This window comes from Podarcis filfolensis, assembly GCF_964270895.1.
Source record: "Podarcis filfolensis genome assembly, chromosome: 3".
Lineage (NCBI taxonomy): Eukaryota > Metazoa > Chordata > Lepidosauria > Squamata > Lacertidae > Podarcis > Podarcis filfolensis.
In genome coordinates, this window is record NC_139606.1 from 103,146,384 (window position 1) to 103,172,457 (window position 26,074).

The following is a 26,074-nucleotide window of genomic DNA, read 5'->3' on the forward strand; positions in this document are numbered from 1 at the left end:
TCTGTGGCGCTTAGTGCTCAACTCTAGTTCTTGCTATAACCGCTGCAACTGTGGGCAGCGAAAGAGATTTGGAATGCAGCAGCTAGAACAGCATCTTTTACTTGGCTTAAAATTTAATGCTCTTGTTAAAGCTTTGTGTCGATGTTGCATTGTGCTAGTGGCAGAGGCAAGGGTTCTTCTTCTTTGGCGATCACTCGTAACCGAGTAAGATTGTCTTCCATAAACACAGTTTTAAGTGACTATGGAGGCTAATTCTGGATCCACACGTCCTTCCACAGTGGGGACATAGATTTCCGGGCGGGAGTTGACCACGGTGTGGATTTGCCAAGCATGCCTTCCTCTTAGCACATTTCTCCCTTGTGTCCTGAGTTTGAGTGTCTTCAAAGCCCATGACACCTTTGGTAAAGGCAGTTCTCCAACTGGAGCGCTCGCAGGCCAGTGTTTCCCACTCAGTGTTTATACTACATTTTTAAAGATTTGCCTTTAGACAGTCTTTAAACCTCTTTTGCTGACCACCAGCATTACGCTTTCCATTTTTAAGTTCGGAATAGAGTAGTTGCTTTGGAAGGCAATCATCAGGCATCTGCACAACATGACCAGTCCAACAAAGTTGATGTTGAAGAATCATTGCTTCAACACTGGTGATCTTTGCTTCTCCCTGTACACTGATAGTAGTTCGCCTTTCTTCCCAAGTGATGTGCAAAATTTTTCGGAGACACCGTTGGTGGAATCTTTCGAGGAGTTGGAGATGGCGTTTATAAGTGGTCCATGTTTCACAAGCATATAGTGAGGTTGGTAGTACAATAGCTTTGTAAACAAGCATTCTGGTTTCCCTGTGAATGTCCCTGTCCTCAAACACTCTGCAGTTCAATCCGGAGAAAGCCGCACTCGCAAAACTCAGGCGATGCTGGATTTCAGCATCAATGTTGGCCCTTGTGGAAAGATAACTGCCTAGGTAGGAGAAGTGTTTGACATTTTCCAACATTACACCATTGAGTTGGATTTTGGCGCTGCAGAGGGGTTATTTTGTACTTGTTGGTTCAGCACTTTGATTTTTTGGATGTTGAGTGATAGGCCAAGCTTCTTTTCGTAAGCTTCTGCAAAGGTATTTAGGATGGTTTGGAGGTCATCCTCTGAGCGTGCTCACACTACGTTGTCATCAGCATACTGAAGCTCTGTGATGGAAGTTATGGTAACCTTACTCTTTGCTTTCAGCCTGCTCAGATTGAAGAGCTTTCCATCTGTTTGATGTATGATTTCTACTCCAGTGGGGAGTTTCCCTTCAACAAGGGATAACCTAGTGGTCATAAAAGGCAGCACCAGGCACTACCAAGCACCAGGCACCAACTTTCCTCTCCCCACCCATCAAATGCAGAAGATGAATATGGGACTTGTTAGTTATGCCAATAAATAAGAGCAGATAGATAGTAGATGTGATGTGACTACCAAGTTCTTTACAACACACAGCACATATTAGGAACTTTGTAAAGGCAAAATAATGTTGATAGGATTGTGACACAGATTATGAGGAAGGCTGCCTTCCATGAGTTGCAAGGCGATGGAAACAATGATGGAGAGGGTTGAGACTAGCACACTTCCTTGTGCGTTTACAGTCCCCTTTTCATAATGCCTAAAGAGGACTGTAATGCACTGAATAAGTTACCCATGCCAGGGTTCTACTTTGAAAAAACCTGGCAAAAAAGACATGAGAATTGACCGTATGCATATACGGATATATTATGTGTGAACTCTCTGAACCACAACTCACCCTGTGTGTCTGGTGAAGGGATGTGTGTGTCTGTTTCCATGTCGTGCATTTGGCATTCCTGCTTGGCAGGTTGAACTGCAACCTCATTTGCAGCTTGCAAAGTAAACAGTCATCTGGAAACTCTGGCATCTTTGAGGAATGATAGTGACATTCCACTAACCTTTGAGGAGCTGAGATAAACATTCTTTTTAAGTTCTCTACTTCAGGGCAGAGTGTTCCAGGGCTCTCTGCTGGCTGATGCTAGAAGGGATTCTGCCGGTAGCTGTTCCATCTGGCCACATATTCAGCTGGTGGTCTTCACCAATGGAGTGATGCTGGGACCACCGTCCCTGATGGTTTTTGGATTGCAGCCCATTGCTTATTTCAATGAGTAGCTTTTAAAAATATATATTAAAATGTTGTATTACTGTTCTTTGAATTAAAGAATGGGTGGCAAGCCTAAGGGAGCAAGGGGTCTGGTTTGCACCAATACTTTGTCTTTAAACTTGTTCCTGATAATCTTGGAGGCTTTTTCATTTAAGTACAGCCATACCTTGGGTTACAGATGCTTCAGGTTGCTTTTTTTCAGGTTATGGACTGCCGAAACCCGGAAGTACCGGAACGGGTTACTTCCGGGTTTCGGCGGTCATGCATGCGCAGAAGTGCCGAATTGCAACCTGCGCGTGCACAGATGCGCTGCTGCGGGTTGCGAACGTGCATCCCGCACGGATCACGTTCGCAACCCGAGCGTCCGCTGTATAACTTCACACTCTTCTACCCATTTGGAGGAGCTGTTTTGTTTGCAGTACTAAAGTGCAAAGAAAAAGAGAGAGAGAGAGAGAAATTAGAGTGTATGGTGACAGTGGAATTACCTAGAAATCAAGTAGGACGTGCAACAAAATGTTACAGCGGGAGTTCTCCTAGTTGACCATGCCTTGTCCTATTCCATTCCACTACCAACAGTTTTTTGTTGCCATCGCTCTCAGACATTTAGTATCTCCTAGAGCAGAGATGGCCAAACTTAGCCCTCCAGCTGTTTTGGGACTACAACTCCCACCATCCCCAGCTAACAGGACCAGTGGTCAGGAAGGATGGGAATCGTAGTCCCAAAACAGCTGGAGGGCCAGGTTTGACCATCACTGTCCCAGAGCATTATAGTTTCCCTCCTGTCTTGTTCTTATCCATCCCTCTTGCTTCTCAGTGGGTCCATTTTGGCTACAAGTTCACCCAAGTTCACTATTCATTGCTAAATCTGGCATGGTGGCAAGTCCCTAAGCTCCATCCATTCATAAGTGGAAATGCTTCCCTTGATAAAAGACGTGCCTGTAAAATGAAATCGTAATTTTCTTCCCTTTCTCCCTGCCCTTCTTGCAGTTTACTCTTCACCAAAGTGAAACTGGAATTGGTGCACAAGGGCCCAGAAGAAGCTTTAGTGACCTGTAGGCAAATGTTGCACCAGTGGCAGATGCTTCATAACGTTTCACAGCTCAGGTAAGAGTTTGCCTCTAATTGGTGTTGCTTTTTGTTCTCTCTGAGGTTGCCTCATCTGTACTACTGTGGATAAATTATCTTATTGCTTTTAGATTGAAGTATACCCTCTGGGTGTGAGCTTAACCTGTAATGTAAAAGTTTTTCCAAGTTTATTTTAATGCCATGTGGATGACCACATAAAAGACCTAACATCTGTGCATGTGTTTGTCTTGAAAGAAAACACTTTATGTATGGTTAAATTATTATTTTTTAAAATTTTCAATAATGTTGGAGAGGTTAGGTTGCACTCTTCTCCTTGATATGATGGTTTTCTGTGGGTACTTACTGTGTGGAGGACCATTATGTCATGTAACCCCCTCACCTGCCATCTGAAGTGGCAAAGCTGCAACCCAGACTTACCACTTTAGTGTCTTTGTAATGATATGTTGAAGCATGAGCAAGTCAATGTGTGTGCTCCTGAAGAAAAGATGGTGCTTTGCTCCTCCTCCGGTCTTCATACTGTCATGCTGCTGTAAGCTAAACCAGGGTTTGACTTACTGTTATGTCTGAACCTGGGTTTGTCGTTTACCTCCCCCAGTCAAACCATGAAACTAACCTTGGCTATAGGATGCGGCTCACCCGGAGATAAACCATAAGTTTGGATGTAACACTAAGCCAAACTGTGACTTAGCTTACTGCAACGTAACAACAGCAGGGCCAGAGGACGAGCAAAGCAGTCGTGATCTTTTCGCCAAAGCTCACGTATTTGCTCATTTGCACTAAACCATGGTTTGGCTTATCATGACATGCAAAACAGGTCACAGAGTGGGTGGATCTTGTCCAGAGATTCTTAAGAACCTGGAGTTGATCTTGACTCCAACTGTTATCCTGCAGCGAGGATCCTTACAGCGCCCACACTTTTAAGGCCTCACATGATTAACATAGCTATGTGTGGGCAAGCTGGCTAATAAACTTTACTGTAGGCTAGTAATTTTTCTGAACTTATTTGCAAGGCTACCTGAGGGAGAGCAATGCTTCTAGATTCTTGAAGTTCATCTTTGGTGTTTCATATTCCTCAAAAAATGAGAAAGGATATAAAGAACAACAGCGGCAAGAGTTAAGCACATGAGGTTGCAATTCTGCACGCACTTAAATGTTTGCAAATCCTATGGAGGGCAGTAGGACTTACAAGCACGTAAGTGGGTCCGGGATTACTCTCTATATATGTGCATGACTTGTTGTTGTTGTTTAGTCGTTTAGTCGTGTCCGACTCTTCATGACCCCATGGACCAGAGCACGCCAGGCACTTCTGTCCTCCACTGCCTCCCGCAGTTTGATCAAACTCATGCTGGTAGCTTCAAGAACACCATCCAACCATCTCATCCTCTGTCGTCCCCTTCTCCTTGTGCCCTCCATCTTTCCCAACATCAGGGTCTTTTCCAGGGAGTCTTCTCTTCTCATGAGGTGGTCAAAGTATTGGAGCCTCAGCTTCAGGATCTGTCCTTCCAGTGAGCACTCAGGGCTGATTTCCTTAAGAATGGATAGGTTTGATCTTCTTGCAGTCCATGGGACTCTCAAGAGTCTCCTCCAGCACCATGATTCAAGCGCATCAATTCTTCGGCGATCAGCCTTCTTTATGGTCCAGCTCTCACTTCCATACATCACTACTGGGAAAACCAGAGCTTTAACTATACGGACCTTTGTTGGCAAGGTGATGTCGTGACTAAGAGACCTGAAATTTGTAGAAACTATTAAGCATCTGGCAGCAAGTATATGAACTGGTGTTACTTTATACCACTTGGAAAGGAGGAGGCAGTGTCATGTAACCAACCAGTCGGGTTTATAAGAACCAGAGCCTCCTAAATAATAACCGTTGTCTTGTTTGTAGACTGGCAAGTATGGGATCCTAGATCTGAACAGGATCACCAGCCCCACTGCTGGGAAGTGGGACTGTCCTTCCATCATCTCTCTCTCTCTCTCTCTCTCTCTCTCTCTCTCTCTCTCTCTCTCTCTCTCTCTCTCTCTCTCTCTCTCACACACACACACAATATTACAGCTCAGCCCACAAATTGTTGCCCACAATTGTTGTTCAGGGCTACACTGTACCTGTTGCTGGATTTCAAATCAGGCAAAATAACAGATTAGACTATCACGCAGCGGTTCTCAACTTGTGGGTCCCCAGAGGTTGTTGGACTACAACTCCCATCATCCCTGAGCTCTGGCCTTGCTAGCTAGGGGTGATGGGAGTTGTAGTTCAACAACATCTGGGGACCCACAGGTTGAGAAAGGCTGGATTAGAGCTAATCTGAAGTCATTCCCAACTGGGCCAGATTGCTTGCCAAATTCCACCACCGCCATCACACAAACCCACATAAATTGGCCCTGGAAGAGAACCCACCCCCGTTGGTACAGCATGAGCCTCTTAATCTCAAGGTCATGGGTTCAGTCCTCATGTTGGGTGAAAGATTCCTGCATTGCAGGGAGTTGGACTAGATGACCCTTTTGATCCCTTTCAGCTCTATAATTCTATGGTACCCCAGGTAAGCTGTAGCCAGGTAGTGATGCCAAGACTTCTTGCAAGTATGCCTAGAGACCAGCTCTGCCATAGGTTTTCCTTGGTGCCCAGGCAGCAACTGCTGCTGCTTTTCTCCTTCTATGTGGTCATTTATTATTATTATTTTTACACAGAATTTTTCTTTAAGAAATGAAGTAAAACTTGATTGCTGCTGTAATTTGAATTTCCAGCCCTATATTTACACCACCTGAAAGTGTTTCCACAGAACCAACTTGCGCATAGACAGCGAGTTTTGGCCCCTGCCGTTAGTTCCTGCCTGGTGATTTGCAGATCAGGTTACAGTTACAAACTCTTAAGTTCATAACTGCCCTTGAAGATGCTTTCAGAAACTTCAATTAGCGCAAAAGGCTGCCACCCGTGCTGTTGACAGGTTTGAGCCGGCATTCTCATACATGCCACTTATCTGAAGGCAACAGCGTGGGCTGCCAGTTACTAGACAAGCTAGGTTGAAGTAGGCCCTGGAAGACCAGGGTTCAAATCCCCACTGGGTGACCTTGGGCCATCCACTGTCAATCAGCCTAGCCTACCTCACAGGGTTGTCACACAGATATAGAGAGCCAGTGTGGTGGAGCCAGTTAAGAGCAGTGGACTCGTAATCTGGTGAACCGGGTTCGCTTCCCTGCTCCTCCACATGCAGCTGCTGGGTGACCTTGGGCTAGTCACACTTCTCTGAAGTCTCTCAGCCTCACTCACCTCACAGAGTGTTTGTTGTGGGGGAAGAAGGGAAAGGAGAATGTTAGCCGCTTTGAGACTCCTTAAAGGGTAGTGAAAGGCGGGATATCAAGTCCAAGTCCAAAATAGGGAGGGGGAGAACCACGTACACCATTTGAGCTCCTTGGAGGAAAAGTGTGGTATAAATGTGGCAAATAAATGTCCAGGCCTAGTTCAAGATGCTGGTTTTGAACTTTAAAACCCTACTGATCCTCTGACCAACACTTAAGTTCCTCACAGAAGCTTAGGTTCAGTTGACCTCCATACAAATCAAGGCCTTTTCTTTTGGAGGCTCCTGCGCTCTGGAATATTCTCCAGTAGGAAGCAGATATGATTCCCTTTCTGTTGTCTCTTTAGAAGCATAATGCATCTGGCTGTTAACCAGAAGGTTGGTGGTTTGAGCCCACCCAGGGGTGGCCGGTGTGCAGTGAAATATTTTTACAGAGGAACAGTTAGAGCCAGAGCCACTAGCTTGCAAGGGGCACGGGGGGAGGTCGATGTCATGTGTGTGACGTTCTGATGTCGTGCACATGAGCATCGCGCCTCCTTCCCTAAGCTGAGCAGAAGCTTCCAGAAGGCTTTGTGAAGGAGGTGCCAGGGCTCTGACATGTCAATGCAACCATTCTGCCTCTTTCCAAAAGCTGACAGGTAAGTGGGGGTTAGGATTGCGGCCTGAAATGTGTGTGTGTGTGTTTGTGTGTTACTGTTTTAGTTGATGATTTCAAATTCTTGGTGATTTCCTTCTTTTTTAAAAAAAAGGGGGAAACAATTTTGACATTTCTTTGATGGCAGTATGTTCCTCTCCTCCTCCCCATTTAAATTAATGTCCTTTTCTTCCTCTTCTTCTTCTTTTTCTTCATGGAGAAGATGGAAATTTCAGGCGAGGCAGTCTCTCGCCATGATGGGCAGCCTCAAAAACCCATTTATCTATTTCAGCAAGCTGTTTCGAACAGAAATATCATAGAAAAGAGGGGAATAAATAAATATGTCTTCATCCTATGAATAGTGTTACAGAAATAAGAGGGTGATAGCAACAAGTCCTCGAAATGAGAATATGTAAGCCACAGGAAAAAAAGAAAAAGTTATTAACAAGATATAAAAGATAGCTGCAACATCGAAGGAAAAAAACATGGATGCACGCCGTCATGAAAATTACTGTTCCGGAAATAGATAAATGTGGCTCATTTCTCTCTAAACCTATCAACATGCTGCCTAAAACAACTCCTTCGAAAATAGGTTAATTATGTTAGTCAAGCCGTGCCCCAGATATTATTATTATTATTATTATTATTATTATTATTATTATTATTATTTAGAGCCAGGTAAACAGAGATCTCCACTCTTACGCAATGAGGAAAAGGAGAGGCAAGCCGCATTTTCGGAGGGGCTAAACTATGCTTGACTGAAATGTGCCAAATTGCTCAGAGCTGCGTCCATCACCAGCAGCAGCGTCTCCACATCGCCTTGCTAGTTTGCTCTGTCAGAATGCCTCGCAGGGGCGTTGCTTGTGTGACACAACCAATTCCCATCTCTTCGACAGAAATTTCCCCCCCAACACGGTGCATTCTGACAGCCGCTATCACATAGGCACAGATGTTTTCAGCTTTCAGAGCTGGTGGCAATTGGATGAGATATGATGCTCACTTGGTAGGCCTGTTCCTCCTGCGCTTCCCATAAACAACCATCCGTCACCTTGTGGCCGTTGTCATTCCCTTGCAGCGATCTGGAGAAGGAAAGCAGCCTGGCCGAGGCACCGCCAATCAAGAAACACAACAGCATGTATCTCACTCTCCCTGATGCCCACGACACCGACTCTGGTAAGAGAAACAAAGCAGAAAATGTCTGGCAGCCCGAACCCAGCGCAGACATTCGCATGAAGGTAGACTTCCTATCCAGGATTTGTGAAGTGGCTTCCTGGCAGTAAGCTGTTTATTCCCATGAGTGTGACGTGAGGGATACATTGACTAAATACCGTATTTTTCGCTCTATAAGACGCACCAGACCGTAAGATGCACCTAGTTTTTGGAGGAGGAAAACAAGAAAAAAAAATATTCTGAATCCCAGAAGCCAGAACAGCAAGAGGGATCGCTGTGCAGCGAAAGCAGCGATCCCTCTTGCTGTTCTGGCTTCTGGGATAGCTGCGCAGCCTGCATTCGCTCCATAAGACGCACATACATTTCCCCTTACTTTTTAGGAGAGAAAAAGTGAGTCTTATAGAGCAAAAAATACGGTAATCAAAGATTTCTGTGAGCAAGCAAAGCAACCGCCCACAGAGGAGGTTGCCTGTTGCATCTCTACATAAGTTTCAGTGCTCATCATGGCGAATTTCCAATCTGACTCTGTTGGGGGTGGGTGACAACAACAACAACAACAACAACAACAACAACAACAACAACAACAACAACTATTATATTTATATTTGTATGCTACCTATCTGATGGGTTGCCCCAGCCACTCTGGGCAGCTCCCAACAAAATACTAAAAACGCAATAAAACATCAACCATTAAAAATTTCCTTGAACAGGGCTGCCTTCAGATGTCTTATAAAAGTCAAATAGTTGCTTATTTCCTTGACACCTGACAGGTGGGCGTTCCACAGATTAGGCGCCACTACCAAGAACGCCCTCTGCCTGGTTCCCTGTAGTTTCGCTTCTCGCAGTGAGGGAACTACCAGAAGGCCCTTGGAGCTGGACCTCAGTATCTGGGGCTAAATAATGAGGGTGGAGACGCTCTTTCAGGTATACACGACCGAGGCTTGTGCCTACCTTAAAGCCCTGCAGGCTTGGGATCCAGGTGTCAGTAGACATGCTCTCTCCCTAAACCCATCAATGAATTGTGAACACAATACATGAACTCTTAAAATCCTGAAGAGGCTTCCCAATAGCCAAGGGATGAGCCTATTCCCACGTACAGCAATGGAATACCCAAAAATTATTGTTGTTATTTATTAAATGTGTATACCTCCCTATACCCATGGGTCTCAGGGTGGTTCACAACATAAAATCACAATATAAAAAGACAAAATACATATTAAAAATAAGAACAAGAACAACCTAATAATCCCCTCCTCCCCAACACATTTTAAAAGGGCATTGGATGCCAATCAAAAATAGATGCCCGCTTAATATATACAGGTCACCGAACAGCTTTTCCTGGGGCCAAATTTGCATGTAATGGCTGGGATGTAATTGGGCACCAAGGGGAGGTACAGGGAGGTCTGTTGTTGCCTTGGCAAAGTTCCAACCTGACCTGGAAGCTTTTATTGTTCTTCCAGGTCAAGGGGAGCCAATGGCTGGCCTGGGCAGGCAGAGACATTCCAGAACCTAGGGACACTTAAGCCCCTGGGAAACCATTCATTGCGGAGCCCCGGTAGCTCACCATGTTAGGTACAAGTCTATGAATCAGATGGTTACTGGTTCTACTCCCGGGAGAGCCTGACACTGAGCTTCTGGATGGCAGGCTTTTTAAATTTGTATTTTTCTGAAATATCTTTCAGAAAGCCTTTTCCTTAGCTGCATAGGAATGGGTCTCCGTGAACAGCTCCTGTCCTTCCAAAAGAACTTTTAAATGATTCAGCCGCATCAGTAGGGACCAGCTGTAGGTATTTCTTCCACAGAATCAGCCCCATCTATGTGTCTGGGTTGTTTAAACAAACCCCAGCCATGTAGTAGCATCTAAAGGACACAACAGTGTTGCCTGTGAATATGGTGGGAAACATGTTTAAATAAAATCTATTTTCTGATCACTGTGTGGAGTTAGCTTTTCTTGGCTTCCTGCAGGACATAATGTTATCTGTGTGAGCGGTAGCCCCTCAGCGAGATCTAAAGGAAAAAATAATTTTTTCCTTAAAACACACACAAACAAATACAGGGTCCGGTTCTCTATATCATTTTATACCATTTACTTTGTATGCTGAAGTTGCATCAGAATGCAGCATTTTGGCACCGGGCACACAACCTAGCTTCTGAAAAATATATGAGCTTTGTACTGAGTTCCTGACCATTTTTCGTCCTAGCTTACTACTGTGTCTTATGTACTGAAGTTCTCACCCTGGGCCAGCAGGGGGATAGTGTAGATAGTTTTCACTCAGGTCCATATATGCAAATAAGGGATTGAAAGTGACGTTCAGTGATTGGATAGTTACAGAAAATGGTTACTGTTGCTTTGTAGTTGAGCTCTATATAAGCAGGTTGGCTGAACCCTTCAGTTCAGTTCTGTTCTGGCCTGTGAATAAACAAGAGCTGTCTGAAGAATCGCTGTGTGTCTGATATGTTCACCCACAACTTAACAGTCTCCTATGACGGTTGGTAACCGTCCTGGGTCTCAGCCTTGTTTTCTTTCCCAGCCATGCTCCCTTACCCATTTCTCTGGAAATTAACTGGCATTTTACTGGAAATGCCAGGAATTTAGCTTGCTAATCTGCTGAGCTAGTTAGTTTCCAGTTCTCAGAGTTGTGAAGCTGTGCTTGAAAAGGTGTGGTCAATGCCTGCTTGAAATCTCGAAAGCTTGTTCAGCTGCTATATAACATTTGTGGCTGCTCGGGAGCATAGTGCCATGTTTTCCCTCATAACAAGCAAAGCCAAAATAAAATATGAAAAACTAGCTGAACAAAGTGGAGAAAATATGCCAAGTGTTGTGCAAAAGAAGTTTTAAATCATATATACAAACGGCAGAATCCAACTTCTGGTTCACAGATTTAATTTCTTTAAGACAGGCATGGCCAAACTTGGCCCTCCAGATGTTTTGGGACTACAATTCCCATCATCCCTGACCACTGGTCCTGTTAGCTAGGGATGATGGGAGTTGTAGTCCCAAAACATCTGGAGGACCAAGTTTGGCCATGCCTGCTTTAAGACAAACACAGCTCTGGACTCTTCTGGAAAGCTGCCTAATATACATATTTTCACCCTTGGTTTACATCAGGAATGGAGAAAGGAGATCACTCCCCACCTCCATTAGCTAAAGAACAATATTTTGATTGGATAACTAGATCAATGTTTTGTGAGTGTATTTGTTTGTTTGTTTTCAGGCTCCCAGCGAGCGTCTTCCATTGCAGCCTCGCGTCTGGAGCAGGCCATGTCTGAAGTCACCATGCACAGCACAGCCTTGAAGCAAGGGCCTATGCAGCTGTGGACGACTCTGGAACAGATTTGGTTGCAGGCTGGTAAGTCTGCTTATTCTTTTTAAGACGGTTACATACAGTGCTGTTTTTCTAGATAAAGAGGTGCCAGAACTCACTATGAACACCTCCCTTGTTCTCTTACAATTGCAATGGCGGCCACCTGAGAGGTGCCGGAACTGAGTTCTGGGGAGTTCCTGCTGGAAAAAAACCTCTGGTGCAATGTATCAGGTTTGTTTTTAGCTGGTGACAGTCCTTTATGGCAAAAAATGGTTGTTGTTGTTGTTGTTATTATTATTATTATTATTATTATTATTATTATTATTATTATTGACGCAGGTGGCGCTGTGGGTTAAACCACAGAGCCTAGGACTTGCCGATCAGAAGGTCGGCGGTTCGAATCCCCATGACAGGGTGAGTTCCCGTTGCTCTGTCCCTGCTCCTGCCAACCTAGCTGTTCAAAAGCATGTCAAAGTGCAAGTAGATAAATAGGTACAGCTCTGGCGGGAAGGTAAACGGCGTTTCCGTGCACTGCTCTGGTTCGCCAGAAGCAGCTTAGTCATGCTGTCCACATGACCCGGAAGCTGTACACCGGCTGCCTCGGCCAATAAAGCGAGATGAGCGCTGCAACCCCAGAGTCGGTCACGACTGGACCTAATGGTCAGGGGTCTCTTTACCTTTACTATTATTATTATTATTATTATTATTATTATTATTAATTTCTATACCACCCTTCATCTGAGGATCACAGGGCAGTTTACAATATAAAAACACAAAAGTACATAACATAGTAACAAACAAAAAGAATACCCCTCCACACATACCCCATTTAAAAGGCTTCTTAACAGTAAGAGCAATTCAAGGATGGAACCAATTGCCTAGCCGTGGGACAGTGGGCTCTCCCTCACATCTTCAAACAGGGACTAAGCTGCCATCTCTTGAAAGTAATCTTACCTTTGAACTTCCTGCTCTGAATGGATTAAGCTTAAGACCTTTTTCAACTCTGGTTCATTCCATTCCAACTCTACGAATGCTTTCTATTCCAGTGTTCACCCCATTCTGTTATTAGTTATTATAAAGCACCTCTGTTTTTTAGGGACTGTACAAAAATTAAGAAAACCGCACAGTCCCTCCCCAAAGGCATTACAACCTATTAGTCTCAATGCAAAAGGGCAGAATGGGGACAATTTGCAGGGAGACGTACCAGAAAACAAGGGTCATTCCTAGTAAACAGGGACCTTAGGAGAGTGTGAAGTATTTGGCAATCTTTTCCCCCCAGAGTTTCGTTGGCTATTGGCTGAGAGCTGCTGCAACTCTTTGCATATCAAAACTTTCTTTTCCCAGCCCATAAGCCTCGTTTCCTAAGCTGACCCCTATTCCTTCTGCTTGTAATACTGTATTATTTTAAGCCTTTTCACTTGACTGCAATGCCCCAGTCCGCTTCCACTGCTGGTTCTCTCTGAGCTAAGCCCATGCTTTACCAAATATGGCCACTCGCAGAAGACTTTGCTCCAGTAATTCGATCCCTGGCTTGGCCGAATGCCCTCCATGTGGAGCCTTGCAGACCTCGCCAGGTAGACCATTTCGCCGTCTTTCACAGCGCCGAGGCAAAGGGAGGACTGAAATACCTCTGCATTCTCCCTTCCAATTCTCCAGCAAAACTGAGCAAACCATTTCCAATCTCCTGGGAGAAAATTAGATATTTGCCCTTAAAGAAATATTGGCATGAATACACCATCAGTGTGCACTGCAGTTGGAATGGAGGGTAGTCATAGCACAGCGAGCTGATGGAAAACATCTGTTCTAACCATGTTGTGTGTACAGTAGGAGCATTTTAAATGTATTTATTTATTTTATTTGTGATGGACAGATTAGTGTGAGCCTAGATTTCAGATTAGGAGCAAAGGTGGGGTTATATCGACAGTCGGTGAACTTTACAAAGTCAGGGGCTGGAATGTTTGTCTCCAGGTTGCCCACAACTGCACTGGCAGACTCCGCTGCTTCTCTAGGGAATACCGGTCAGCGTGTGGGTCAGTCGCTGCTGGGCCTCCTTCCCACTTCCAGACAGACATGCTGCTCTACAACCAGTCAATCACCTTTGCTTACAGTTACAGCTCCCTTCCCTATGAAATGGCTTTGCCATGACCAAGGAGCCCAACGTGGTGCCAATAACCCAACTCTGAGCACAAACACAGCAGACGGTTTTCTGAATCACATAAGCCTCCTTTCTGCTAGAGCTGCGGGTGGGCAGCCTTCAGTTCGCAGGGATTACAGATGCCACCTTAGATGGTTTACAATGTTGTTGTTGTTGTTGTTGTTTAGTCATTTAGTCGTGTCCGACTCTTCGTGACCCCATGGACCAGAGCACGCCAGGCACTCCTGTCTTCCACTGCCTCCCGCAGTTTGGTCAAACTCATGCTGGTAGCTTCGAGAACACTGTCCAACCATCTCATCCTCTGTTGTCCCCTTCTCCTTGTGGCCTCCATCTTTCCCAACATCAGGGTCTTTTCCAGGGAGTCTTCTCTTCTCATGAGGTGGCCAAAGTATTGGAGCCTCAGCTTCACGATTTGTCCTTCCAGTGAGCACTCAGGGCTGATTTCAATGGGGTAGCTAAATTCATGGAGGATGTGGCTATCGTAGCTTCTAGTCATGATGGCTAAATTCTTCCTCCTGGGTCAAAGGCAGCATGCCTCTGAATGTCGCCAGCTTCTGTGAAACAACAGCACTCAAGCCCTGCTTGTGCTTTTCCTATAATACTCTGGCCACAGGATCCCAGATTAGATAGGTCCTCTGTGTGATATGGCAGGGCTTTTCTTAAAATCTTAGATGACAACGGGGGGAGAAATATGTTTTAGGATCACCTCCTTAGCTGTTTAAGAAGGCCACAGGGACCATAATTTGGCCTCCATAATTTGGTCTCTCCATCATGTCTCTCTGCTAATTCACCTGAGTAGGGCAGTCTGTTTTGTAACTTTGCATTGTCTTGTTGAATTAGGCTACCTGTCCATAGCCACCTGTGTTCAGTGCTTGGGTTACAGGGGTGGGGGCAAATGATGCCTAGTCTGCTTATTTGCTTCCTAAGGATCTGCTTTTAGAAGGCTATGAAAGGACACGGTGTGGCAAAAACTGGGAAGAATGAGTGGTGAGAACTGTGAGGAGCCATGAAGTCCTCACCTACCTTCCCTGCCCCCTCCTAATTCAAGCACTGTAGTCGAGGGAGGAAGTGTCTTGGAAAAGACCCAATAAAAACACAATCTGTATGCAAACAGCAAGGGGACACCTAGAAGCTTCCTTGGTAGGGATCTAAGGAGAAGCAAACTAGTTCAGCATCTTAGAGAGAAGGAAGTGCTTCCAATCAGTCCTGGGTGTTGGAGGGCCCTTGAATCTCTGAAGGTTCAACGCTGGACAGTTTGCATCTTGCTTTCACAACTCAGCTGGTAGAAGAAAAGTACATTTTCTACATAAACTCTGCCATGAATTTCTGAGACCTTGCAGTGGCTGGTGGGGGATTCTGATGATGATGAGTCTCAGGCTGTTTCCTGAAAAGGAAAACCAGAGGTCTCCTGTTTGAGAACTTCCTGGTTAGAGGACATGGCTCTGCCTCCATCCTTTGACTAAGAGGATGTCTCCTTCAGTGCCTCCCATCTCTCTAACCACACATTTCAGGACTGCAACATTAGGCGAGGAGCTCTACAGCCCGGCCTGCTCTTCCAGGGAGGCAGAGCTTACCCCACCAGCCATTTTTGCCAGCCTCCATAAGGCCTCTGTTGGCTTTCGTTTCTACTGGAACAACATCTTCTTATAGCTACCTTAAAAGGAAAGAGCTTCAGCCAGCTCACTTGGAGCTATCCAGAATCCTATTTTTGTCTGTCATCTGTGTAAGCAAGCTTCTGACTGGACGTCCCCTGCTTTGGTGTGACTTGACTTTGCCTTCCTTGCCTGGACTTTGCCTACTTGATCCGGCCTTGGCTATTGTAGTTTGGCTTTGTCTACCTTGATGAGCCTTTATTTTGCCAGATTCTACCTGCTTCCCACACAAGACTCAAGTACCCATGGAATAGGATAAATTCAGCAACATCAACTCTATCCCTCCTTCCCCCCTACCTGCAGTGGCTACTAAAGGACTGGAGGCCTTGGGTCTCAGGTGGTTCATTCTGCAGAAATCCACTTTTTAAAAAACCAGACAAAAATCAGAATTGCTTCTGCCTATGCAGTGCTGGGGAGAATGATTCTTGACATCAACTTTGGAAAGCGTTCAGAGGTACAGAGCAGTTGGCATTTTACATGAGCCAGCATTAAGCTGTGCTCCTTTTTATTGTGCATCAGTGGCAAGTTGACATGGTTTGTCCAGCAACAAAAGGCTGTCAGAAGTAATACAAGTCAAGCAATAGCTTTGCATGTCTTCTGCAGAGGGCAGGCAATCTATGGAGCGTTTGCTACTGTTCTCAGGAAATGGAGGTGAAGCAGCGATCAAACCTTTTATTCCCCCAATTTGGTACCCTCCAGATGTTGTTGGACTACAACTCCCACCATCCCTGGCCATTGGCCAAGCTGGCTGCAACTGATGGGAGTTGGAGTCCAAATATATGGAGGTCACCAGGTTGGGAAAGGCTGCTTTAAGGATACCTACTTCTGAACCCAGGAATGTTCTTGTCACTTGGAAAGGGCTCTTTCTATGTTGCCAAGCTTGGGATTTTGCAATTCTCGTTGTGCTTCTCCAGGAGATCTATGGAGATCATCTGCTCCTCCTTCTCTTCCTCCCCCTCCTTAGAATGAGACCTACAGGGAAAATTTTCTAAGATTGAGATCATTATCTAAGGTGTTACCATGTGGGAGGACTGTGGGGGCCTAATAGGATATGGCACCTTCTTCAAAACAGCATTAAGCCCCCACAAAATAAATAAATGGCCAGCTAATAATTTTTTGCAATGAATCTTGCTTTCCCGCACATAACTACTGATGGTATTTCTGACACGTGGAAGAAAAAGAAATCAAACCCTCCTTCCAATATATATCATGTATGCAGTCTCCTTGTATGGTTGGCCTGGAGGTGACATTTACTCATCCCAGGTCATCCAACCAGCAGAGATTTACAAGCCTGATTCAAACAGTTTGTCGTTCTTCCAATCTGATTTCTGCTGAGCGCTCTGTAAATTAGTTCCATAGATTAGAAGTGCTTCTGGTTCAGCAGTAAGCAGAATAAATGACTAATAGGAGCATACAATTAAATTTCTTGGAAGCACAGGTTTATTGCAAGCCAAAACAATCTCCCTTTGTCATACCATTTTTCTTCCTTGTTGGCTAGACGTGCATCCTTTCTCTGTTCAGCTCTCTAACCCAGCCGCCCCTTCCCCTCTCCTTCTGTCAGAAAGATTCCGTCTCTTGTTTTGTTCTTAATTCAAAGTAGCCAAGTTGCCGATCTACTTTTCCACACACACAAAATCAACGTTGTGCAAATTAAGCCTCCCATACCATCCTTTAAGGATTTTCATTCCCCTAGCAAGTACATGGACTGGGCCTTCAATTAGCCTTGCTGCCTTGTCATTCTTGTTACACTTCTGGCTTTGATTTTGATTTTTTGGGTCTTTAAATGTTTAAATAAAGAGGATTGATAGGCCCCCACAAATTCATAGCAGTCGAAAGGCTGGAAAGGGCTGCTTAGCTCTTTCTCCATCTCCCTTCTTCCCTTTCCTCCCCCCAATCATTCTTTTTCTTTTTTGCAAGTGGAATTATATTGTTGGTTGCTAACAGATTGACGAATATGGTAATGCCCTTATGCAATATTCCTCCTGCTATCCTCATTTAGCTCCCAACTCTGCAAGATACTTCAGCGCGTGTGCGCCTAGCATTTATGCACGTGAATTAAGCTGACTGGTTTTCAGGCTCAGGGTTCTCCAGGTGTTTAAACACCTCTCTGGAAAGCAGGGGACGGGAAACCCTTTTCAACCACAGGGCCCCATTCCCTCACCCCCAACCTTCCAGAGCCACATGCCGGTGTGGTGGGTGGAGCCAAAGTCCAAAGTGGGTGGGGCAATGCATAGTATCGTAGAATTGCAGAGTTGGAAATGCTTGGAAGGCAACTATGCTTTACCACCAACCAGAAGGGACACTGAGGGTCATCTAGAAGCCCTCCTGGAACCCTGGTTGGGTTCGAACCAGCAACCTTCTGGCGAACAACCAGATGCACTGACCCGTCGCACCAAGTGTCTGCATGTGCCTCTTAGCTTTGTACAGTAGGCTACTATGGCGTTTGCCCTCCTAGGTGTGTGACATCACACTGGGTTCGTAAGGAAAGGGTTAACTAATTGTAAAATGACTAACCAATGGGAACCCAAGGGGAAGAGTTAGAGTTAGAGTTAGGGTGGTTGAGAAGACAGTTTGGAGTTAGAGAAGAGATAGAGAGGATAAGTCTGTGAATTGGGCTAGTCTTATGTGAGAGAGTGAGAGGGACGTTTAACTGTCTATTGATCCCTGTGTCACCACTGTGCTCGCTTCCCTGCTGCCACCAAGCCGTTACTCCCGGGTAAAACACTTAGTCCAGACAGTTGTTAAAATTGAACCAAATAAACAAGTTTATTTTATAAGCATTAACAAGTTTATGGTTTCTCAGATAATATTCCTGTCAGTTTCTTAACTTTAGTTTCTTTACCGGCCTATACCTTCCTAATACCTTCTGACTGATTATCTAAACTGTTTGACTGACTCCTCTTAACAAATTCTCTCACTCTCTGTCTCATGTGAGAGAGTGAGAGAATTTGTTAAGAGGAGTCAGTCAAACAGTTTAGATAATCAGTCAGAAGGTATTAGGAAGGTATAGGCCGGTAAAGAAACTAAAGTTAAGAAACTGACAGGAATATTATCTGAGAAACCATAAACTTGTTAATGCTTATAAAATAAACTTGTTTATTTGGTTCAATTTTAACAACTGTCTGGACTAAGTGTTTTACCCGGGAGTAACGGCTTGGTGGCAGCAGGGAAGCGAGCACAGTGGTGACACAGGGATCAATAGACAGTTAAACGTCCCAGGACCCTGTGTGATCGCCGCAGTGAGATTCCATCCACACAAAAATCAGGTCTCTACTCATATACACACACACCATTTGCAGTGAGCAAGAAGCAAGATTGCAATTCAAGGACAGATCCTTGTCTGGCTAAAGCACTCAATGAGGATAGAAAGCAGGACTGGTGATGGGGGATGGCCAAGGGACAGATACAAATGCACAAAGGGTCACTTTTGATTCCTGGGCCTGAGGTTTTCCCCTGCTGAAAAGGGGCAAGAGGAATGTTGTGGTCCAGAGCTGTGACCATGCTTTATTTTGGCCTTGGAAGGGATGAGGTTCCTTTGGAGTCTTAAATATCCCACCCTGTGGGTGTTTGCTGAGCTCTAAGTCAGAATCTCCTTTCTTGTGACTTGAGTCCTACCTTCCAGAGAAGGAGGAAACAAGATCTGTTCATTTCAGTGAGTCTACTCAAACATACTTGAATACAGCCCTGATTATTGTTATTTTAATAAGCATTGGATTTGAGATAATCGCATTGTGTGTTCACCAAGCGAAAGCACCAACTACCCCAGCCGGCAATGGACCTGAATGTTGCTAGCCAGATTTAAGTTGACAGATACCCAAGAGGTGGAGAAATTTTTGAGAAGGTATGAGAAAGAGCTTGGTAATATTGAAGATAGGTTAAGAGATAGAGAGGGAAACAAAGACGAGAGAAGAAGGAAAGAGAGGGTAAGGGAAGGGGATGAGAAGGAAGAGGAAGAAGAAGTAGAAGAGGAAGAATGGTGCTGTGGGAGGAGAAGAAGCAGAAGAGGAGGAATCTACAGGGAATAGAAGCTCTAGAATATAAGCCCGTAAACCCGAATATAACAAATAAAAGTTAAACATAATAATGTCGTTGAAATTTTTGTCCTGGGTGGTACATAACCCCAGTCAAGCTTGCAAAGATTTACCATTTGCCTGACAATAAATGTTGGAAATGTAAAGAAACTGAAGGTACATTTTTTCATCTTTGGTGGACTTGCCCGAAGATTAAGGCATTCTGGGAAATGATCTATAATGAACTTAAAAAGGTATTTAAATATACTTTCTCCAAGAAACCAGAGGCCTTTCTCTTGGGTATTGTCGGCCAAGGGGTGTTAAAGACGGATATAACTTTCTTTATGTATGCTACAACAGCAGCTAGAATACTCATTGCGAAGTACTGGAAGACGCAAGAGCTACCCACACTGGAAGAATGGCAGATGAAGGTGATAGACTACATGGGCTTGGCAGAAATGACGAGCAGAATCCGAAACCAGGGAAGAGAAGCAACGCAAGAAGAATGGAAAAAATTTAAGGACTATTTAAAGAAATATTACAAAGTTAATGAAAGTTAGAATGATGTTGGACTGGAAAGTAAACGGTTACTATTAGCAATGGTTAAGATAAGGAGAATAAGGAAGATTAGTTTAAAGCTAAATTAAAATAAGGGAAGATTTGCTGAGTAATCGATAAGAATTTGGAATACAGAAAAGGGAGGCATGAGGAAGTCGGGGAAGTAAGGTACAAGAAATTAGGATATGAAATGGTACATGTTTTTTGTTTTGTTTTTGTCTTTGTATGTTTATGTATGTTATGTTTATATGAAAAAATTCTCGAATAAAAATATTTATAAAAAAAAAGAAATTTTTGTCCTGGAATGTGAATGGTTTGAATGAAAAACTTAAAAGGAATAAAATTGAGAAGGTTTTGAAGAACAAGAATTATGATGTGATCTGTTGTCAAGAGACACATGTGGCCAAAAAACACAAACATATTTTGATAAATAAAAGGTTGGGGGTTGAATTTATTAATTCAGATGTAAATAAGAAAAGAGGGCTGGTGATTTATGTTAAGGAGAAATGGGAACCTGTATTAATCTGCAAAGATGATGAGGGAAGAATTTTGGGAGTACAAATTAATCACCAAGGGGAAAAATTTAATGTGGTAACTGTTTATGCCCCAAATACAAACAAAGCAGAGTTTTTCAAAAAAATTGGAACAAGTACTATTAGAATTAGAAAATCACAAATTAATTCTGCTCGGAGATTTGAATGGCGTACCAATACCAGAATTAGATAGAAGTGGAAAAAAGAGGAAATTGAACCAAGGGAAATTACCAAGATCATTTAGCAACCTCGAGGAAAATCTAGATTTAATTGATATCTGGAGGCATAAAAACCCAATAACGAAACAGTTCACATACTTCTCAGAACCACAGCAGACCTGGAGTAGAATTGATCAGATATGGGTCTCAAGAGAATTATCGACAAGAACAACGAAATGTGAGATACAACCCAGAACCCTATCGGATCATAGCCCAATAATCTTGGAAATAAAATGTGAAACATCAGGGCCGTATAGGTGGAGAATGAATGAATATTTATTTGAAAATGATGAGGTGATTGAGAAGGCTAAAAGTACCCTGAAAGATTACTTTGATTTAAACCTTAACAAAGAAACACAAATCGATATAGTCTGGGATGCCAGCAAGGCGGTCTTAAGGGGCTTGCTAATCCAACAAAACAACTATAGAAGGAAATTAAGAGAACTAAAGAAAGAAGAAATTATTACTCAATTAAGAGACTGTGAGAAAAAATTAATAACAAATCCCGGTGATGAAAGGATTAAACAAATTTCTAAAATGTTACAAACACAATATTCAACTTTATTAAGCCAGGAAGTAGAATGGAGAATTAAATCTATGAAGCAAAAATACTTCGAATCAGCAAATAAAACAGGGAAATTATTGGCGTGGCAATTAAGAAAAAGGAAAAAACAAAATGTGATCAACAAAATAAAAACAGAAGGCCAAATAATAGAAGACCCAAATGAAATAAAGGAAAAGTTTCTCCAATTCTATGAAAAGCTGTACAAAAAGGAAGACGAGGATATAGCAGAAATAGGAAAATACCTGGAAGGAAATAGAGGGGAATATTTAATGGATGAAGAAAAAGCCCAATTAAACAAACTGATAACAACAGATGAGATCAAGGAGGCAATTAAGAAGATGAAACCAGGGAAAGCACCAGGACCAGACGGACTGTCATCGAAGTACTACAAAGTACTAGTGGAACACCTAGCTCCGGTGCTTTGTGATGTAATGAATAATATTTTACAAGGAGGGAAGATACCCGATTCCTGGAAAGAGGCACACATCACACTGATACCTAAATTAGAAGCCAACAAATTGGACATAAGAAACTATAGACCGATTTCATTACTTAATAACGATTACAAAATTTTTGCGGAAATAATGGCAAATAGACTTAAGAAACACCTAGTAAATTTGGTTCATAAAGATCAAGCTGGATTCCTCCCCAACAGACAATTAAAAGATAACGTAAGGCATATAATAAATATTATAGAATATTTGGAACTCAGGAATGATACCCCTGCGGCATTGATTTTCATCGACGCCGAAAAGGCTTTCGACAACGTATCCTGGCGGTTTTTATTAAAAAGCATGGAGACAGTAGGGATAGAAGGACCGTTCATGGAACGAATAAAGGCGATTTATTCAAGTCAAAGGGCTAAACTGATTATTAACAACAATCTAACTAATTCCTTTGAGATTTCGAAGGGTACAAGACAGGGGTGTCCGTTGTCCCCCCTTTTATTCATTATGGTGCTGGAAATAATTGCAAACAAAATAAGGAGAACATCAGAAATAAGAGGAATTAGAATTGGAGAAAAAGAGTATAAATTAAAGGCTTACGCCGATGATTTGGTAATATCGTTAGAAGATTCCGTAGAAAGTACTGGTAAAGTTCTAGAGTTATTAGAGGAATTTGGAAAACTGTCCGGTTTTAAGCTAAACAAAATGGAAACCAAAATTTTGACAAAGAATATGACCGAAGAATTAAGAAACCAGCTAGAGTTACAAACAGGAATCAAGGAGGCGAAAAAGGTGAAATATCTGGGAATATGGGTCTCCTCGAAAAATATAAATTTAGTAGAAGATAACTATACAAAGATCTGGAGAGAGATTAAAAAAGATCTAGACATCTGGAGTAGGTTAAAACTCTCCTGGTCAGGAAGAATTGCCGCAATTAAGATGAGCATACTTCCGAGACTGTTGTTTTTATTCCAGAATATCCCGGTGATCAGAGGAACAGCAAACTTTAAGGATTGGCAAAAAACCCTTTCCAGATTCATCTGGCAAGGGAAAAGAGCAAGAATTAAATTTAAGCTACTCACAGATCGAAGAGAGAGAGTGGGGTTTGCAGTCCCGAATTTGAAATTATACTACGAAGCCGCGTGTCTTTGCTGGATCAAAGAATGGATTATTTTGAAAAACACAGATTTGTTAGACTTAGAGGGATTTAACATCAGATTTGGTTGGCATGCCTATCTGTGGCACAATAAAGAGAGGGTACGTAAGGGCTTCTCTAATCACATCATTAGAGGTTCGTTGCTCGAAGTATGGGATAGGAACAAAAGACTTATTGAAAAAGACACGCCCTGGTGGTTATCACCAATTGACATCCTAACAATTAAAAAACTAAACATGGAAGGAGAAAGATGGACTTACGAAGACCTCCTGGTAAGATCAGAAAAAGGATGGAAAATTAGACCATATGAAGAGTTAAAGGATAAATTAACAGGATGGTTACAATTCCACCAAATTAATGCCCTATGGAACGAACACACACACACACACACACACAAAAAAGGGGGGATGAATGTAAAAAATTCCAGATACCAGGTGGAAATTTTAGAAAGTAACTCCAAACTTTTATCCAAAATGTATAACCAACTGTTAGATTGGGAGACTAAGGATGAAGAAATAAAGGAGGTCATGATTAAATGGGCTATAGATCTTGGATATAATCTAGACTATGACAGCTGGGTGAAACTCTGGAACAAGGGTATGAAATTTACAGCATGTGTTGGACTCCGAGAAAATATGGAAAAGATGATGTACCGATGGTACATCACACCTGTGAAATTGGAAAAAATGTACAAGACAGGAGACAAAACATGCTGGAAATGCAAAACTAAAGAGGGTAATTTTCACCACATGTGGTGGACCTGTGAAGAAGTGAAAAGGTTTTGGGGACTTATTTACGATGAATTAAAAAAAATATTGAAATACACCTTTCCCAAAAAACCCGAAGCTTTTCTCTTGGGAATGATTGGAGAGGAAATTAAAAAAGAAGATCAAACAATATTCCAGTACGCAACGGTAGCTGTCAGGATACTGCTAGCGCAAAACTGGAAAACTCCCAACATCCCAACCGTTAGAGAATGGCAAATTAAATTATTCGAGTATATAGAATTAGCAAAGATGACACAGAAAATCAGACATCAAAAAAGTAGAAAGTTTATTAATGACTGGAACAAATTTGTAACATACATTGAAGCAAATCTAGGAAATATTAAAATCACAGTAGGTGAAATATAAAACCCGCGACGTACAGATTTGGCCAAATAAAACTGCAGAGAGGTATGGTATTTGTATAGCTCAAACTGAGATGGAGGGAAGTCAATTAGTGTTTTAGAGTTGATTTGTTTGTTTATTTGTTATGTGTGTTGTCCTCGTTTTTTTTTCTTTTTTCGTTTGTATTTTTCTTTGTTTTGTTTCTTAATGTTTTTATGTTTTTGCTGTAAAGAACTCAATAAAAATAAATTAAAAAAAAAAGAATGTTGCTAGCCAGGACAAGTAAAAGCCCAGCTTGCCCCTGATGACTCCCATACTTCCAAAATGGTTGACACCAAGTGAAAACATGTGGTCTCTTTTCTGCATTGCAAATAATAATAATAATAATAATAATAATAATAATAATAATAATAATAATTTGTTATTTATACCCCAGCCACTCTGGGCGGCTTCCAACAAAATATTAAAATGCAGTAATGCATCAAACATTAAAAGCTCCCCTAAACAGGGCTGCCTTCAGATGTCTTCTAAAAGTCTGGTAGTTGTTGTTCTCTTTGACATCTGGTGGGAGGGTGTTCCACAGGGCGGGCGCCACTACCGAGAAGGCCCTCTGCCCGGTTCCCTGTAACTTGGCTTATCGCAGTGAGGGAACCACCAGAAGGCCCTCAGCACTGGACCTCAGTGTCTGGGTAGAACAATGGGGGTGGAGACGCTTCTTCAAAAGCTGTATGGATCAGCCTTCTGTTACTTCCTAGCATTACTAGCAAATGTAACGTTGTTTACTCAAAATAGTTTTGGGTTTCCTCTCTTACTTCATTCCACAAGAAGCACAGCTTGTTGTTTTCTTGTACCTAGAGGTAAGGTTACATCCTTTCAGAGCATGGCAAGCATGAGCAAGTACACCAAGATTTAGGGCTTTAATAAAAAAAGATTCTGCCGCTAGTGGTTGTTGTGATGTGCAGTGGCGTAGCGTGGGGGGTGCAGGGGGGGCCGGCCGCACCGGGCACAACATCTGGGGGTTAGGGTTAGGGGGCGCAAATCCACGGGTTAGGGGGCGCAAATCCACGGGTTAGAGGGCGCAAATTACTTGCCTTGCCCCGGGTGCTGACAACCCACGCTACGCCACTGGTGATGTGCACCCCATGTGAAGACTCCTGGTGTTCTTTGACAATATTTAATAACATTTGGGAGGCTGATTGGCTCACACATTGCACGGCTGAAAAGAGTCAGAGGGCTAGAGCTGAAAATAAGGTAACAGTGGCATTGCTTGCAAAAGAAGGGATTTCAAGCCTGCAATGGGGATTTCAAGCCTGGCCAGTTGCCCTAAAGGCAACCAGAGAAAGTGCACATGTTACTTCCCAGTGCCCTTTTAGGTGCTTTTTCTCAAGCCCACATCTCTATTTATCCTCTACCCAGAGAAGCAAGAGGCGTTATCAAGAGTTAAGGAACACATTCTAAGCCAGATGAAAACACTTGGGGCGCAAAGAAAGGCCAGTGAGGAGTGCAGCCTGAGGAGAGATTTGAGGGCCAGAGAGAGAGGATTGGAGGGCCACATTCAGCTTCAGACCTAAGGTACCTCACCTTAGAGCTTTCCCTGTGCTGACAAAAATATCCCGGGCCCACTTACATAAGCCATGGGCTCCCAATAAGTGAATTCACCAAAAAGAACCAGAGGCGTCTTCTGTTTAGGCTGAGACATCACCTGAATGGTAATTCTTATTGGCACTTCAGACTTTTCTGAGCCTCCGGTCCCTGGCTGGTGAGTCTTCGCTTTTGCCAGTTCCCCAAGACCGCTGCATAAGGGACGCGGGTGGCACTATGGGTTAAACCACAGAGCCTAGGACTTGCCGATCAGAAGGTCGGCGGTTCGAATCCCCGCGACAGGGTGAGCTCCCGTTGCTCGATCCCTGCTCCTGCCAACCTAGCAGTTCGAAAGCACGTCAAAGTGCAAGTAGATAAATAGGTACCGCTCTGGCAGGAAGCTAAACGGCGTTTCCATGCACTGCTCTGGTTCATCAGAAGCGGCTTAGTCATGCTGGCCACATGACCC

General features: G+C 43.4%; 1 protein-coding gene and 1 long non-coding RNA gene across 2 annotated transcripts in view; one reads left to right on the forward strand and one right to left on the reverse strand.

The window, feature by feature from the left end:
• The window catches only part of TTC7A (tetratricopeptide repeat domain 7A), a 185,034-nt gene that overhangs the window by 117,502 nt on the left and 41,458 nt on the right, over window positions 1-26,074 (forward strand). Inside the window, exons 16-18 of the mRNA XM_083605066.1 lie at window positions 3,122-3,238; window positions 8,223-8,320; window positions 11,533-11,667. Coding sequence (XP_083461192.1) covers window positions 3,122-3,238; window positions 8,223-8,320; window positions 11,533-11,667 — 350 coding nt within the window. The remainder of the gene's footprint in view (window positions 1-3,121; window positions 3,239-8,222; window positions 8,321-11,532; window positions 11,668-26,074) is intronic.
• LOC310758860 lies at window positions 7,003-10,301 on the reverse strand. Its single transcript, XR_014546019.1, has 3 exons — window positions 9,625-10,301; window positions 8,148-8,317; window positions 7,003-7,443 (listed from the first exon to the last, which is right to left on the reverse strand). It is a non-coding gene; the product is annotated as an uncharacterized lncRNA (long non-coding RNA).